The sequence below is a fragment of the Medicago truncatula genome, chromosome 1, assembly GCF_003473485.1.
Source record: "Medicago truncatula cultivar Jemalong A17 chromosome 1, MtrunA17r5.0-ANR, whole genome shotgun sequence".
NCBI classification, from domain to species: domain Eukaryota; kingdom Viridiplantae; phylum Streptophyta; class Magnoliopsida; order Fabales; family Fabaceae; genus Medicago; species Medicago truncatula.
In genome coordinates, this window is record NC_053042.1 from 28,759,014 (window position 1) to 28,776,168 (window position 17,155).

A 17,155-nucleotide genomic window follows, 5' to 3' on the forward strand; every position below is an offset into this window, starting at 1 on the left:
TGATATATCAAATTTTTTTTCCTAAACCTTTATTCTTTAAAAATGTTAATTGATGAGAGTGAATTCAAAAATAAAAAAAATGTAACAAACACAATATGAATATATGTTGGTTTTTTTTTTCCTTTATGCTTTAAAAAGTGTAACTATACTAGATCGAGTATATATATAAGATTTTGGACCGACTTTTTCAATATCCCAACAACGATTTTTTTTTTCTTGACAAACTATAATAATGATTGTTGTGGTGAAATTAAAAAATAAAAATAAAAATAATATCTTTTTGATATATTATTGATGTCATTGAAATAGATAAACAATGTTAGTTTGATTTGTTATATATTTTTTTTAAAAAGTTTAATTTATTATAATTTAAAAGCAACAATTATTTATATTTATACTTTTAATCAAGATCAAAATTACTTTTCTCAAAAAAACAAAAATAGCAAAATTACTTTTCAAACTTTAGCGGAAGCTGTGAAGGATAATTGAATTTACGAATTTAATTTAATTTAATTACTTTGTCTTTCTCACAGAGGTCGGCGTCGATCCACGAAGGAGAAAGAAAGAAACACACATCGCTCCACAACTCTAAACCCTAGAAATTCAAATTGCGAATGTTCGTTCCTCTTCTACTTCTCTCAAACCTAACCTAATTTTCAATCTTCTTCAATGGGTAGACCAGAACCTTGTGTTCTCTTCTCTCACACCTTCGTTCATTCTCATCTCGATGAGTACGTCGACGAGGTATTCATTCAATTCTCACGGATTTCGATTCAATTCTCTCGTTTTCAATGTCTCTGAAAAATTTGAATAAATCAATTCTCCAATGTTGTTTTATGCAGGTTGTTTTCTCGGAACCGGTTGTAGTTAGCGCTTGTGAGGTTTTGGAACAAAGTACAACATCGGTTGCACAAGCAGTACCACTTGTTGGGTATTTTTTTTTAAATTTTTTTTGTCTTGGTTGTTGCATTGTTTGGTAATGTAGGTTAGTTTGGATTAAATTGCACTGACACCTTACACGACACCAACACTGAGTAGATGTCGACCCGCCTTTAATCAGATGTGTCGCTGCTGCTACAGAGCTTACTAAAGCTTATCCACTAAATTAAATTCACAATTTTAAGGTTTTTAGGGCCTCTGTTAGGACTTGCTTATATGAGCTTATCTACTTATATGATAGTATTAGTTTTTCGGAAACTCGTTATCCGGTCCAAGGACTGACTAATCAGGAACCAATCTCACTAGCCACTAGCGGGGGGCCATTAGAAGGCCGAGCAAGTCCTGATATGGACTGGCCCAACACATGAATTGTTGGTACCTGGAGAATTCAAACCTGAGACTTAGAGAGGAGCACACTCTTAGGTCCCAAGCTGACACCACCAAGTTCACTTATTTCAACAAGTTCTTTAGGGTAGATAGTTTATGAAAATAGTTTGTAGTTTATATTAAAAGAATTAGACTTACTTTATCTATAACAAATAACAATATATAAAGGGGTCAAGGGATTTTGGGTTGCCTTTTTCATTCTTTCAGTTATATTCATCATTTAAACTATTGTAATTACAGTTTTATTTATTTTTATAATATTATTTTAAGTCTGCAACTAAAAGAAATCAGTTAAAGTCCATTATAATATGAATTATTCAACTACAGTAGGAACAATATTAGGTAAATCTTTATTTGACTGTGGTATATTCCTAAAAAGTTATAACCATATGCGATAAAATAAATATACAATTAAGCACAATGGAAAAGTGGAAAGACAGGCACTTACATGCCTGTCTTTTGACGCTAGTATGTTATAGAAATAGTTTATACATAAACACTTATATGATTAGTGCTTATGATACAAGCACTTAATTAAGCTGTGCATCCAAACAAGGCCTTAATATATAAACAAAAGTCTTTTAAGCATATATACATGTTTATGCAATTTTCTTTTGAAACGGTGTTTATGAAAAGTTTTTTTGAAGAAACCAAACTAGCCCACCGAATTCGCACCAGGTAGAATCAAACCTGAGAGCTTGAGAGAAGCCCACTCCAAGGTCCCTAGCCAACACCACCAGGCCAACCCAAGTGGGTTGTTTTTTAAGCATAAGTTAATGACATAATATGTGCAAAATTTGCAATGAAGCTAATTTCAACTGACAGGAAGCAATTTTTCAAAAATCTCATAGTTATCACAAGATTTTTTATTTCCACGTTTGTTTATCGAGTAATTTAATTAAACTGGTTTAGTGTAATTTGTGGTTAATAGCTTGTGCTGGTTTTAGATGACCATATTATATCATGTAACGCATAAGACCACTTTATATACTGGCTTGGTGTTTCTCACACTTTATTTCATCCAAGGGATTGCTGTGTTTATGATTTGGTCTGGTGCCTGTTGAATATTTTGAAATCAATTATTTTGTTGTTGGCAAACTTTTCAGGGCGACTTCACCTCCATCCTTTGCCATAGAGGTGTTTGTTCATTGTGAGGGAGAGACGAGGTTTAGAAGACTTTGTCAGCCTTTTCTCTATTCACAATCTACATCCAATGTATTAGAAGTGGAGGTATATATGACATTTATGGCGCTGTAATAATAATGTGCATGCTATTGTCAATTTTTGGTTCCTTGTTCCTCTAACTGTGCGGATTTTTGATCTTGTTTTTATTTCTGTTGGACTTGGTCTGCTATATGTATGATGCAGTTTTTCAGTTTTTGATTTTTTTCACAGATGTGAAAAATATATATCACAAAAGTAAATTTTATGTGCATGACAAATTTCTAAGTTTAAATTTTTGTCATTTGATAAATCTTGACGACTACTCAATGTTCTTCATTAGCATCCTTGCTTAGTATGTCCTTAACATTTCTGCTACGCAGACATTGGTGCTTTGATGATTTTTTTGACCTGAATTACACAAATTTAATAAGTTTGGTGATTAAAATTAATGAAAAAATGATCAAAGTTTCGTGTACCCAATGATATCTTCTTTTGCTTATGATATATGTATGTACTTATTAATATTATTGATTGATGTGATAAAGATTCGCAGTGGATGACTTGTCCTGTGACTTGATAGTTATTTGCCCTTGCTCTCAAACTTAAACTGTTATAACTTTTCTTTTTAAAATATTTACTGTAGTTGTGACTTACTTTTCGATTCTTGCTTCTCTTTCTCAGGCCGTTGTCACTAGTCATGTAGTTGTGAGGGGCAGTTATCGCAGTTTGAGTTTGCTTGTATATGGGAACACAGCTGAGGATTTGGGTCAATTCAACATTGAATTTGATGACAATGCGTTGACTGATCTTGTTGATTCTACTGAGGGGAAGCTTGAAGACTTGCCACTTGCATTGCATTCTACTAATTTTTCTTTTGAAGATTCACGTTCTTTGAATGTCTTGTCTATTCCAGTTCCTGTAGCAGATATTTCTCTTGAAGTCAAACTTTTTTTACAGTTGATGTTAAAGATTTTAGAATTATCAGAGACTGGGGGTAAGGGACATATTGGCGATGATGGACATAAAGTTGTAAGTACTGTAGTATCGGCAATATCTTCCTATATTTCTGGTGACATCTGTGAATCAATCAGTGGGAGATATCAGACAGGGAAGAGAACTGAGAAGTTTGAAGAGTTGCACAATGTTGTTAACGGGGCAAGGAAAGAGCTCACCGATGTCTACAGGGTTTTTCGTAAAAAGATTGGGAGTGAATCCTCTGAACGTTCATCAGATTATTCTGATCTGGAGACTGAAATATTAGATTCCAAAACACTGGTGGATATGTTTAACCAGATTAATCATTTCAGAAGGCACTCTTCATCTATAGGAGATCACTTTCTTTCTCGGGTAATCTATTGTTTTCTTTGTGCTCGTTGTACCAGCATCTTCCTATTTGTCGAGAAAGTTAGAATCAAATTAATCCCCCCCCCCCCCTCTCCTTATACTCGTCTTTTTTGCCTGCTTATGTTTCATATGTCTTACTGCAGAGTGAGCATGCTCTATTAGGATTGAGCATGGCTTATTTACTGTGTTCTGGTAGGGAGAGCTGTTTTCAGTTTGTTAATAGTGGGGGAATGCAGCAGATTGAAATGTTTTTTGCTAAGGATGTCCAGAATTCTACTACTATTACGCTTCTGCTTCTTGGTGTTGTAGAGCGGGCTACTAGGTATGCTGTTGGATGTGAAGGCTTTTTAGGTTGGTGGCCTCGGGAAGATGAAAGCATCCCCTCTGGTGTCAGTGAAGGTTATAGCCATTTATTGAAGTTGATACTGTCAAAACCTCGGCATGATGTTGCCTCTCTTGCAACCTATTTGCTTCATCGCTTACGATTTTATGAAGTTGCTTCGAGATATGAGGTATTGCTTTCAATGAAAGCTCTTGAGTTGAATGTTTATTTTCTTTTAAGGACTTCATCTTTATATGTGGTAATTGAATTTTTGCCAGTCTGCAGTTCTGTCTGTGGTGGGAAACACCAATACTTTTGGTAGGGTAACAGACGTTACTTTGAACATGCTCAGTTCTGCAGAAGTTCTGCTCAGAAAGCTCCTGGTCAGTTTTATTTCAATAGATTGTAACTTTTGTAGTACTTAAAAACGAGCCGTGAGCTAAGTTTTATCAGTTTTTTTGTTAATGTTTGCTGACAAGTACTAATGCAGAGATTGATAAATTCACGTGGTCCAATTGAAGATCCTTCTCCAGTGGCTTGTGCAAGTAGATCACTGATTACTGGTCAAACAGATGGATTGTTGTCATATACAACAACTTCCAACTTGATCAGCTCTTCAAATTGTTGCTTTTCAGATTGGGATATTGATTCACATTTATTGGGACTGTTAAAGGTATACGATTAACCATTTTACTGTCACATGTTATTGCTAAAAAATTTATCCGCTCAAGGTGGGGAGAGAACGTTTTATAAGCATCATGTGTGTACCTCTTAAATGCAGTCTTTTGTGCCTTCTCGTCTGTATATATCAGTAAAAGAAGATAGTGTTTTAATGGGAGTACAGGGGGGCTGATTTCTATGATTATAAATGTTTATTGGGCCAATGTGTATATTTACTCATGATCACATGATCTTGGATGCAGGATAGGGGATTTCTTTCATTATCAACCGCGCTTTTGTCATCATCTATACTGCGTGCGGAAAGGGGTCATGTCATGGAGATATTCATGGATGTTATATCATCTATTGAGGCTGTGATTCTATCATTTCTTTTTTGTCGTTCAGGTTGGCTACAATTAACATACACACAATGTTTGATCTTTTACCAGAAAATAGCAAAAGAAATGTAACTATTTGAATCACTTTTCTCCAATCATTGTAGGCTTGATATTCCTATTACAAGATCCCGAACTTTCTAGTACTTTAATCCGTGCCTTAAGGGGTGGTCATCACGGCAACAAGGAAGATAGTATTCCTCTTCGATATGCTTCCATTTTGATAACAAAGGGTTTCTTTTGTAGTCCAGTGGAGATAGGAACAATAATTGGGATGCATCTAAAAATGGTTAGTGATGCCCCTAAAAATAGTGTCCTCAAAGCAGTGGTTTTCTCTTTCCCTCCTCTTTCTGTTGCTGTATTTTTTAATTTTTTTTTGAATCTAATGTTTGTTTATACATGATTGTGACTATTTTCATACTTGGTCTAGGTTAATGTGATTGATTGTTTGCTTTCATCAAATCCACAATCGGAAGAGTTCTTATGGGTTGTGTGGGAATTGTCTGCTCTCTCAAGGTGGATGCTGCCTTATTTTTTATTTTTCTTTACAGAATTGAAGCTTAAATATTTGAACAATGTTTAAGTTGTGAATTAAACCTGGTGGTGATTTATAGGTCTGACTGTGGGCGCCAAGCATTGTTTGCTTTCGGAAATTTTCCAGAGGTATTCACAAATATATACTTTGACAAACCGTAATACTGCAGTGGGATAGCTTTTTAGGTCACTTAATGGAAAGAATTTGCAAAATGAATATATTAATGGTGTGATGTTTGGTCAATTTTTGTAAAAAAAAAATCTGAATTTTGTATTTTACCCGGAATAACGCACTATTTACGTGAATAAAATAGGTCATACAATTTCATTTATGTTATGCTTAACAGGGTTATTTTGTCCTTGTTTGCGGTATGTGCGCGCGCGCATGCACGTGAATTTTATTTTATAGATCAAGTTAATTAAAAGGAGTTTTACATGCTTTTTAGGTCACTTGATGGAAATAATTTGCAAAATTAATATATTAATGGTGTGATGTTTGGTCAATTTTTGTAAAAAAAAATCTGAATTTTGTATTTTACCTGGAATAACGCACTATTTACGTGAATAAAATAGGTCACACAATTTCATTTATGTTATGCTCAACAGGGTTATTTTGTCCTTGTTTGCGGTATGAGTGTGCGCGTGAATTTTATTTTATAGATCAAGTTAATTAAAAGGAGTTTTACATATTTACTGAGACTGTTTAGTATATAATATATTGTTTTTTTTTTTAGTTGAGGAATATACTGCTTTTTATATTTAAGGTACTATGACTCTTCCATTTTATGTAGGCTGTTTCTGTCTTGATTGAAGCATTAAGTTCTACGAAGGAATCTGAATCTGCTGGGAAAAACAGCGGTAGTCAAGTCATTCTGTTATCTTCTTATGCGTAGCAGTGGCACAATTTCTTTTTCAGTGATCTAACCTCCTGGTTCTTATTCTGCTAATTTCAGGGTCTTCACCAGTAAACCTTACAATATTTCATTCAGTTGCTGAGATCATTGAAGCCATTGTTACTGATTCCACATCAGCATCTTTGGGCTCTTGGATTGGACATGCTATAGAACTTCACAGGGCTCTGCATTTCTCCTCTCCAGGTTCTAATAGAAAAGATGCTCCCTCACGGCTGTTGGAATGGATAGATGCTGGCGTAGTATACCACAAACATGGCGGTATCGGTCTCCTACGTTATGCGGCTCTATTGGCTTCTGGAGGAGATGCCCAATTAACTTCAACAAGTGTTCTAGTTTCAGATTTGACTGATGTTGAAAATGTTGTTGGAGAATCTGGCTCTGATATTAATGTCATGGAGAATCTTGGAAAGTTCATATCTGACAAGTCTTTTGATGGTGTTACTCTTCGTGATTCTTCTCTATCACAGTTGACAACATCATTAAGGATTTTGTCTTTTATCTCTGAGGACCCGGTATGTTATAGTCAATTTTGAATTGGTTGATTGATAATTGTAAATCCTCTCTCTTATGACACAGTTTTAGTCTATGCAGGCTGTTGCTGCGTCTCTCTACGATGAAGGTGCTGTTACAGTTATTTATGCCATTTTGGTCAACTGCAGATTTATGCTCGAGAGGTCCTCAAACAGTTATGGTAAGTCATTATTATACTTGTTATTACTTGTTATATGTCACATATATGGTTAGATTATCACATCAAATATAGGGAGACTTTCCCTTTCGCTTCAAATGTGGTAATGGTATGCATTACTTTCCCTTTCAACAGGATAGTTGCATGATAGACAATACATATTGTATTTTTTGTATTTGTTTTCCTGTATTTATGAATTTAAATGTGAGTTTTGTTTGCTAAAGGTATTTGTTAACTATAGTTATCAATATAAGATAATTCCCAATATATATCGTCCATTTGAAAATTCTGAATCTCATGAAAGATAATGGACAAGGGTACATGAATGGAATAAAAAGAGAATAACTGCATGTCATAGATTTTTGTTCTGTTTTGAAAGATTTGATTACTCTTCGTGTTTTTATAATTTTAGCTTAATTGATAAATTTGGCTTTTACCCTGTTCATATCTCATGTGGTGTAGTTTCCTCCGCCTTAGATGAAATTTGGTTGATGGTAAACATAGCTGTAAGTAACATATATTCCTAGAAGTTTTGAGCAAGGTTTGATGAAATTTGGTTAATGGAAATTTGATTGAACATGAGACGCAAATGTGTTATTCCCATATAACTTCAATTAGTAATTTATCAATCCCAGAGTAGATGTGTAATAATTCAATCCCTATATCACATATTGATCCTTATGTCACATGATGTGCCTTCCCACATCTCACTTTAGCGAGTGATTGGGGGCATAAACTCCTGTTATGAACTAATCCTCTGTACACCACTCCCATTGCATATACACTTAATTACTGTCCCATTAAATTGCAAATTGTGAAATTGTAACACTAATCGTAAGATCATACAAAATTCATAAATCTCCAATATATGCATATGAAATTGTAACACTAATTGTAAGATTATACAAAATTCATTAATCTCCAATATATGCATATAAATTCATATACATGCATATAAAATAGCTTAAGACAAAAAAAAAACCTTAAATTTCACTTGAAATACTTGTGTAAATTTAAATTCATATAACAACATTACACTTGAAATACTTGTGCAATTAAAATGTTAAATCAAACTCATAAGTCTCAAACAAAACAACAACTAAAATTGCCTTTTGTGATTCCAGCGCGACCATAATCGTACAATCGTTTCCGAGAGATTGAGAAGTTGCTAGGAACCCAAGACTTGGATTCCAAACGTATTCCCCAAAACTGGACAGAATTGGTAAATCAAATGAATAATTCCTTTAATAGCTCTCTGGTGACTAGTATTATCACTGAATGGAAATAATAGGAATGAATAAGATGATAATCTTGCACTCAAGGTTATCCCAAGGGAGCAGCACTCACCCTTCACCAGAGCATTCTCTAGTTTACAATTTCATAAAATGATTTCCTCCATCTGCTCAGACCGGTCCGTCCTATATATATTCCATAGGACCAACTGAAATAGAAACAGAAAGACTAAGACATTAAAACAGAAATGCTAACAAACTTTGCAACTAAACTAATTCCTAATGAACTTTCTTACTCCAATCCTAACAATTTCCCTTTATTCCTAGTCAGAAGCCCTGCAGCATTCTAAGTTCTTTTCCCTCTTTTTCTTATCGGTCTTGATATTTTAACTCAGCGATGTGACACCATGCCACCGTATGAGGCTATTCATGTATCTGTGTGGGGTTAACGGCATGTAAATACTTGATTATTTCAGTTCATTATGTGGTTAACAAGTTATTATACATTTTCAACAAAATATTTTTTTTAGTAGGTTGCGAAAAAGAAAACCATGTACTTTTTTTAATAACCCATCAACCACATAATAAACTGAATTTACCAACAATTTGCATGTCATTAACCATGTACGTTTTAGTGGGTTGTGAAAAAAGAAAAAGTATGTCCAAAATTGATTAACCATCAACGACATAATGAAATACATTAACCACATATTAGCACATCATTAACGACCCAGCTTACCGTGAACATCTTTAACATACAGGGTTGGGTGTAAAGTGTCACTCTCTGTGTCGAAAAACCATTTTGCGTACATGTCATACATATCAATTTTTGTGGAGGAAATTGATTACCCATTTCTTGTTTGTGTAATTTTTGTTATGTTTTTGAACCATCATCCCCATTACTTGTACCCCCCCTTCTGTTTGTTTAAATACACCTAATTTTTTGTCCTGTTGGTAGAAATTCCATATTGCTATTTGTTCTTTCTATAGCTTGGCAAATAACGATATTCTTTTACAGACCACCTTGTAGACGAGGGTACAGAGTGCAATGCTACGTCGGACTTACTATTGGAACGCAATCGTGAGCTGAGCATAGTTGATCTTTTGGTTCCTTCTCTTGTGCTACTGATTACACTTCTGCAGAAATTACAGGTATTTCCTCTAGAGCTTCATAGTTTTCTTGTGTAGCCATTTGTTTCAAACCTCTAATTTTTTGATATTTAGAATGTGGTCATATATCATACCCATCAAAAGGTTATTGTAAAAAATGTAAACAATTTGCAAGGTTGTGCGTTGATTATCACATGTTGATAGGTGATTATGTCTCCAACCCGAAAGTAGCTCTTTGAGTTTTTCTGTACCAATGTCAATGTGTATTGGGTGATATGAGGGAATGAGATATTGTATTATTTGATAATGGTCCTTCTCTTAATGTTTCATATAATCCTTTTTATAAGCATATAGATGAGGATAAAATATGACCTTTACAGTTAATGAAAATTTTTGTGTAATGCATTTTTGATATAGATTGTTCGATTGCAATTTACAGGAAGCAAAGGAACAACACCGAAATACAAAATTAATGAATGCTCTTTTAAGAGTCCACAGGGAAATAAGGTATCTCTTAGTTTCCTTTCTCTTCGCATCTGGTTTGATAATCACGCTAAGTTGATTAAATCCTGGTCATTGCAGCCCCAAGCTAGCTGCATGTGCAGCTGAGTTATCATCTCCATATCCTGATTATGCAATTGGTTATGGAGCTGTCTGTCATTTGATTGCGTCTTCCCTTGCTTTTTGGCCAGTTCATGGCTGGAGTCCCGGTCTTTATCACACCCTTCTTGCCAGTGTTCAGGGTACTTCATTGTTGACTCTAGGTCCAAAAGAAACATGCAGTTTACTCTATCTTTTGGTATGGTTATTCCATTTGAACTTTTACTCTGTAAACTTTGTCGATGCTGTTATTTCTGTAAATACTTCATTATCAATTTGTGCTCATTCCCTTCATCAAAACCATGTTATTTTTTAAGACACGTATAATAAGGTTATTTAACTGTTCATTTTAATGATTTTTTCTTTCATTCCTGTTTTCTATTGCAAGAGTGACTTGTTTCCTGAGGAAGATATATGGCTTTGGATTGGTGGCATGCCTTTGCTAACTACGCGAAGAATGTTGGCTGTTGGAACCTTGTTAGGGCCTCAAAAGGAGAGGCACGTCAACTGGTATTTGGAATCTGGACCCCTTGGGAAGCTGGTTAGCCAGTTGGCACCACACCTTGACAAAATTGCTGAGATTGTACAACACCATGCCATTTCTGTATGTAGTTTCTGTCTGGGTGAACTTACATTTTCAATTATAGAGTAGGCATTGTTGATGATTTACTGAGTTTTATGTGATTGCATGTCAATGTGTTATTCTGATATTCTGGCAGGCATTAGTAGTCATTCAAGATCTGCTGCGTGTTTTTGTAATTCGCATTGCTTGCCAAAATGTTAAGTATGCATCTATGCTTTTACAACCAATATTGTCATCGATAGCTAGTCTTGTTTCAGAATCATCTCCATCAGATACTGATGCATACAAGGTAAAGATCCTGCAATCCCCATTGTTTAAGCCTTGTAGTATCTAGTTTGACAATTTCTCCTTTATTTTCAGGTTTTGAGACTTCTTGATTTTCTTGTTAGCCTATCAGAGCATCCACTTGGCAAGGTCGCTAAGCATATAATTCTTTTTTTTTTTTTTTTTTTTTTTTTCTGTTCCTTTGTTCTTGTTTCTTATTTTCATCACAACTATTCTGAATTGTGTAGTTTTATGATTGGCTGTTGGTTATAACAGTAGTTTTGCATAATGTAAATCTGGTCTACATTCTCTTTTTCAGGGCCTATTGTTGAAACTGGGCACTCTTGAGACGCTAACAAAAGTACTTGATAGATCTTTTATCATTGTTGATGGAAAACCAACTCCTGATGGTAGAAGTTCTACAAAGTACAACTTTAATTTTTTTAGTTGGTGTCTCCCGGTATTCAAGTTTATCATGCTTCTTTTTAATTCTGAAACTTCTCAATATTACTCCCGAAGACATGACTTGTGAGTAACTAACTTTCCTTGTTAGTGTTATCAGTTATGTTTCATTCAAGTTTGAACACTAAGTGATGAATTTTCTGGTTGTTTGGCAGTAAATTTTTTGAAAACATGAGTGACAAAGATTATGCCCTCATTTTACATTATCTTTTCAAGAGTTGCCAGGTAACTCTCTGATTTTGTCTATACATACTCCCAGATCTGTTTAGATATTGTGCTGTTACTGAGATGCCCCCCTTCATTTAGATATCATTCAGGGGAAAGTGATTGCTAAAGTTCTTGGCTTAAGACTCATTGTATAGTTCAAATTGCAGTTCTTCTTTTCACTGCTCTTGATATTAACCAAATTTTTTGATGTTTCTAGGTCCTACCTGTTGGCATAGAGTTACTGGCTTGTCTTATAACTTTGAAAGAATTAGCTTCATGTAGTGAAGGTCAAATGGCATTTGATGCAATTCTTTCTGGTATCCACTATAATGCTCGTGAACTTGATCAGAAAGATGATATGGATGTAAATAATAATGTTCCTAGTATAGCAGAATGGAGAAAATGCCCTCCTTTACTTAGCTGTTGGATGAAGTTGTTGAGATCAATTGACACAACAGAGGGTTTGTCGCCTTATGCAATTGAAGCTGTCTATGCTTTATCTATGGGTTCTCTGCAGTTTTGCATGAATGGGGACAGGTGAGATTTTAGTTTCTTGATCGGTGTTTCTGATTAACTTCTGTGTATGTGCTAATGCAAAATTTTGAAAAAACATTCTATCAATTTACGTGTTCACCAATATTGAGTTCCGAGTAAAAAATAGAGTTCTAAGAACTGCATGTACTCTTAGAATGGAACAGCTGAAGTTATTTAAACACTGTTCTCCCTCATTTTTTTCTGCTTCCTTGACCGCAGTGATGATATACAGAATACAGCTGTCAGTTGCTACTGTTGAATTGCTATTGAAGATTAGTTTAGTTATAAACTGAAAGCTGATTATTATTATTGTTATTAAAATGTAAATGTTACCTTAAATAGATGATGAAACGCCAAATATGAATAATTAGTACTGAATGTTATCGGCGTCTGAAGTTCTATGGCGAATCTTCTGGATTATGCTTGTCTTTAATGTTAATGTTAAAGTTAAAGCCTGCAATTAGTGTTATTTGTAAATATTTTTGAAGAGATCTCACAAAAAACTGTATGCAAGAAAATAATGTTCAATTTGAAGAATTATGGAACAGATTACAGTAACAAAAGATATTAGCTAGAAGTAGTTTTTCAGTCAATTTACAAATTTGATTTAGAACTGAAACCTACAAGCCCAGAGTATAATCCTACCATCCATAGCGAGAGGCTGTGTATTAATTCTACATTAATAGCAATCACTCCTTTTCCAAAGCACAAAAAAGGACTATTGTACACATACCATCTAAGTTCACAATTGTAGGACATACAACAATTTCAGTACTCCCGAAATACAGAATACAAATGTGAAGAGATTAGACCTTATTTGTTCTATGCACATGTAAGGCTGTATATAACTTTCTTGATGATTTTACAATGGACCAAAGATATTTAAAATACGACTGGTATAGTATATAACTTTCACCTCAGCTTCGCTAAAATTACGTTTCATATACTGTTTTATTTCTTCTCATAATGAAGTAACAAATATCAACTCGAAATTTAAACTCTTTCTATGTATGTATATATTTGTGTCTACGTGTTTATACTTCTACTCATGTATGCTAGAAATTAAGGCTTTAACAAATATATTTTTGAAGTTTTGATTTTTTTCTCTCGACACCACAAGTTTCTTTGCGTTGAAAAGAAGGCTGTGATTTATATGAATTTTTTCTGCACTTTCTCTTTAAATTATTGTTTGGGACCATCTAGCTGGACTAATTTACAGTTTCTTTTTTGGTTAGTTTGATTTCTGACAGAGTTGTCGCATTGAAGTACCTCTTTGGACTTTCTGATGTTGTGACAAGATCATTTGACTTTCCTGAAGAAAATATAAACTACATACTAGATTTGAGTACTATATTAAGTTCAAAGGCTACCGTAGATGACTGTTTGGTCACCTCTCACTTGCAAATCCCATTATACCAGGTAAAACTCCATTTCAATACAAGTTCCTGTTTATTATTTTTTCCTTGAATCATTTTTTAACTTCTCCTGACGTTTCTGGTACAAGGTTTCTGAGTCAGTGAAATCATTGTCCTTAGTATTGCAAAGGCCTGTTGGTTCCATGGAGTTGGATGACGTAGTTTTACCTCAAAATGATGTGTTAGTTTTTCCAAAGGCACTTCACATGCTTGAAAACAGTGTTGAAAAGATTGACGATCATCTTTACATTGGAGGGCTTGGTGATAAATTTCTTTGGGAATGCCCAGAAACAGTACCTGATAGATTAACACAAACAAGTCTTGCTGCCAAAAAGAAATTATCAGCAATAGATGGATCAGTGAGACGAGGTAGAGGAGAAAGCTTTCAAACTGATGTCTCTTCTTTTTCACGTGGCATAGCACAGACTACTGTTTCGTCTGGTCCTACGCGTAGGGATTCTTTCCGACAGCGCAAGCCGAATACCAGCAGACCCCCATCTATGCATGTGGATGACTATGTGGCGAGGGAGAGAAATGTTGATGGGGTTACTAATGTAATAGCAGTGCCAAGAACAGGATCTACTGGTGGGAGACCCCCATCAATCCATGTGGATGAATTTATGGCGAGACAAAGGGAACGCCAGAACCCTTCAGCAACAGTAGTGGGAGAAGCCGTGGGACATCTAAAAAATGCTTCTCCGGTGAAAGCAACAGATGTAGAGAAGTCAAATAAATCCAATCAATTGAAAACGGACCTCGATGACGATCTTCAAGGAATTGATATAATTTTTGATGGAGAGGAGTCTGACTCTGATGACAAGTTGCCATTCCTTCAACCGGATGATAACTTACAGCAGCCTGCTCCAGTTATCGCTGACCAAAGTTCTCCCCACTCAATTGTTGAAGAGACAGAAAGTGATGCTGTTTCTCGTATGGGTACTCCATTAGGATCTAACATTGATGACAATGCCCAGAGTGAATTTTCTTCAAAGGTTTCTGGTTCACGACCTGATATGGCATTAACTCGTGAATCAAGTGTTTCTTCGGATAGGAAGTATGGTGAGCAGGCTGATGACACAAAGAATGTTCTTCAAGCTAAGATCGCTGGTGGATACGATTCTGCAACAGCAAATAGTTCATTTCCAGTGTCTCTCTACAACAATCCATCAACATCTACGCAGTTACCAGTTGATTCAAGGACTGCTTCTCAGAATTTCTTTTTAAAGAACAGTCCACAACATGGTGGTATTGATTCAAGGACTGCTTCTCAAGGAATGTATGACCCGAGATTTTTTCAGAACCAACCTCCTTTACCGCCCATGCGACCCCCGTCAACAGTCTCACCTGCAATATCACATGGTTCCGATTCAGTGCATGGTCAGCTAACCTCATTCGTTAATTCTCCAGGTGCACGCCGTCCAGTTACATTCCAAGTGAGTAACTTACCTTATTTCTCTTTAGTTATTTCCTTCTTTCTGGTTACCCGCTTCAGTCTTTGAAATCATTTTTCTATCCTGCTTTGTCTTTCTAATTTTAGCATTGACCCCTCTTGTAATGTTGCTTTGCAGGGACAGTCAGATTATTCATCTCCATTCAACAATAGTTCAATTGCACCTTCATTTTCATCTTCTGTTCCCATGCCAGATTCCAAATATTCTAGACATTCTATATCTTCACCCAGTGGACCTAGTAGACATGCTCCTCCACTGCCGCCTACACCACCCCCTTATGCATCTAGTCCATATAATTTACCATCATCTACAAATACTTCTGTCTCCCAACCTGCTCCATATAATCAGGCAGGTATTGGGAATACCGAACTTTCTCAGGCATCCATTGCTCATTCAGGAGCAAGATTGTCAGCCTATCCACTAAATCCCTTGATCATGCCCCCGGGGTACAATAGGCCGACATCTGTGCCAATGACTGTCTTCAGTAACCCCTCAAATCAGCAACAGAATGAGAACCAGCCAAGCTTCTTGCATAGTATCTCTGTCCCCCAAGCCTCCTTTCCGTCAATGCATACAGTTACTCAGCTGCAGCCGTTGCAGCCCCCCCAGCAGCTTCCACGCCCTCCACAACCACCTCAGGTACCTAGGCCACCTGTTCAAGCCATACAACAGTTAGAGCAAGGGATGACCATGCAGGGCAATGTTCAAGTGCATGAGTTACAGATGCTGCAACAGTCTCAGGTTTCTTCAATGCAGACATATTATCAAACCCAGCAGCAACAGTTTTCACATGAGCAGCAACAGCAGCAAGTTCAGCATGCTCAACATATGGGGAATGCTCAATCACAAGAGCATGCAGATGCTGGAATGTCATTAAACGAGTATTTCAAGTCTCCAGAAGCCATTCAGGTATTTGCCACTTGCCATGAACTTGTTAAGGTGGGATTTGTTAGAGATAGACAAATATGATGTTTTTAATCTTATCATTGTACTATTCTGACATGGCAGTCTTTGTTGAGTGACCGGGAAAAACTTTGCCAGTTGTTGGAGCAGCATCCAAAATTAATGCAGATGCTTCAGGTTGTTTTTCTTGATATTTATTTCACGCATCTTATGTTTGGCTGTTGGCCGAGGATTTTACTGATTAATTTCCAATTTTTTTTACTTTGATGATGTCTTTTATTAGTGTAGTTGTGTGTATTTGCCTGTTGTTTTTTACATAAAGTTTTGCACGGTTTTCATTTTATTTCCTGTTTACAGAGAAAATGTTATATTCAAAAATATAAAACCAAGTGTACACAATCGTTTTGTAATTAAAACTGTAAACAGAAATTAAAAATATATATTTTCTTCTTAAACAAAATGACCTCTCATTTTCAATTTCTATTTTCTCACTTTGCATCAGTTTTGTATTTTACCTAATGAATAATATGATTTGGCACTCTTTGATTTAATATAAATTCTTGTTACAAAAGTAAGATGGTTTATACTTTTGATTCTGCTATTCTGATACATGGACTCAAGTTATTTCTTGCTTTTGTGCAGGAAAGGTTAGGCCAGCTGTAGCAGCATAATGAACAAGTAGAACCTCAGAAGCATGGCTTTTTGCATAGTCAATACCTGTAAATGTCCTTCATTATTGTCCACCTATGAGTGCTGGTGATATTTGTTCATCAGCCACCAAAATTTTGTGTTAATATGTACTTTTTGACATTGTTTAATTTGTTTGAATGCCGATTCCCATTTTGGACGATGATGAGTATGGCTGGAGAGTGATGTCTGGTGAGCCAAGAAGGGAGAAATGGATGTTTAGATCCAACTGGTCTCGACGTTGAATGACTGTTGCCATCGTTATGCTGCTTGTTGTATTTAGTATTGTAAATAACTATTGCTCTTGGAAAATTAAAACTGTAACATTCCTTTACATAGTTTTACCTGACTTTGCACATA

At 35.5% G+C, this 17,155-nt stretch overlaps 1 protein-coding gene across 2 annotated transcripts; it reads left to right on the top strand.

Moving 5' to 3' along the window:
• The first annotated feature begins 507 nt into the window (after positions 1–507).
• On the top strand, positions 508–17,155 carry LOC25483684 (protein virilizer homolog). Of its 2 annotated transcripts, XM_013612387.3 has the most exons (28): positions 508–744; positions 843–931; positions 2,433–2,556; positions 3,172–3,837; positions 3,978–4,346; positions 4,435–4,539; positions 4,647–4,829; positions 5,080–5,221; positions 5,319–5,500; positions 5,642–5,727; positions 5,826–5,874; positions 6,537–6,603; positions 6,699–7,171; positions 7,251–7,350; positions 9,598–9,731; positions 10,129–10,196; positions 10,272–10,488; positions 10,678–10,893; positions 11,009–11,161; positions 11,233–11,286; positions 11,456–11,664; positions 11,754–11,823; positions 12,023–12,342; positions 13,575–13,758; positions 13,844–15,187; positions 15,323–16,114; positions 16,214–16,285; positions 16,751–17,155. In XM_013612387.3, the coding sequence occupies exons 1-28, from the start codon at positions 670–672 to the stop codon at positions 16,769–16,771; spliced, it is 6,564 nt and encodes a 2,187-aa protein (XP_013467841.1). In that variant the 5' UTR covers positions 508–669; the 3' UTR covers positions 16,772–17,155. The 2 variants fall into 2 exon arrangements, with proteins under 2 accessions (XP_013467841.1, XP_024633239.1); XM_024777471.2 differs by lacking the exons at positions 508–744; positions 843–931; positions 2,433–2,556; positions 3,172–3,837 and having other exon boundaries at positions 4,205–4,346; positions 4,442–4,539.

Excerpts from the sequence above, each read along its gene's own strand:
- LOC25483684 (XM_013612387.3), top strand. The coding sequence starts at position 670 with ATGGGTAGACCAGAACCTTGTGTTCTCTTCTCTCACACCTTCGTTCAT. Across the intron at positions 7,172-7,250 it reads CTTTTATCTCTGAGGACCCG|GCTGTTGCTGCGTCTCTCTA; the intron begins GTATGTTATAGT and ends TAGTCTATGCAG. Across the intron at positions 16,115-16,213 it reads AGTCTCCAGAAGCCATTCAG|TCTTTGTTGAGTGACCGGGA; the intron begins GTATTTGCCACT and ends CTGACATGGCAG.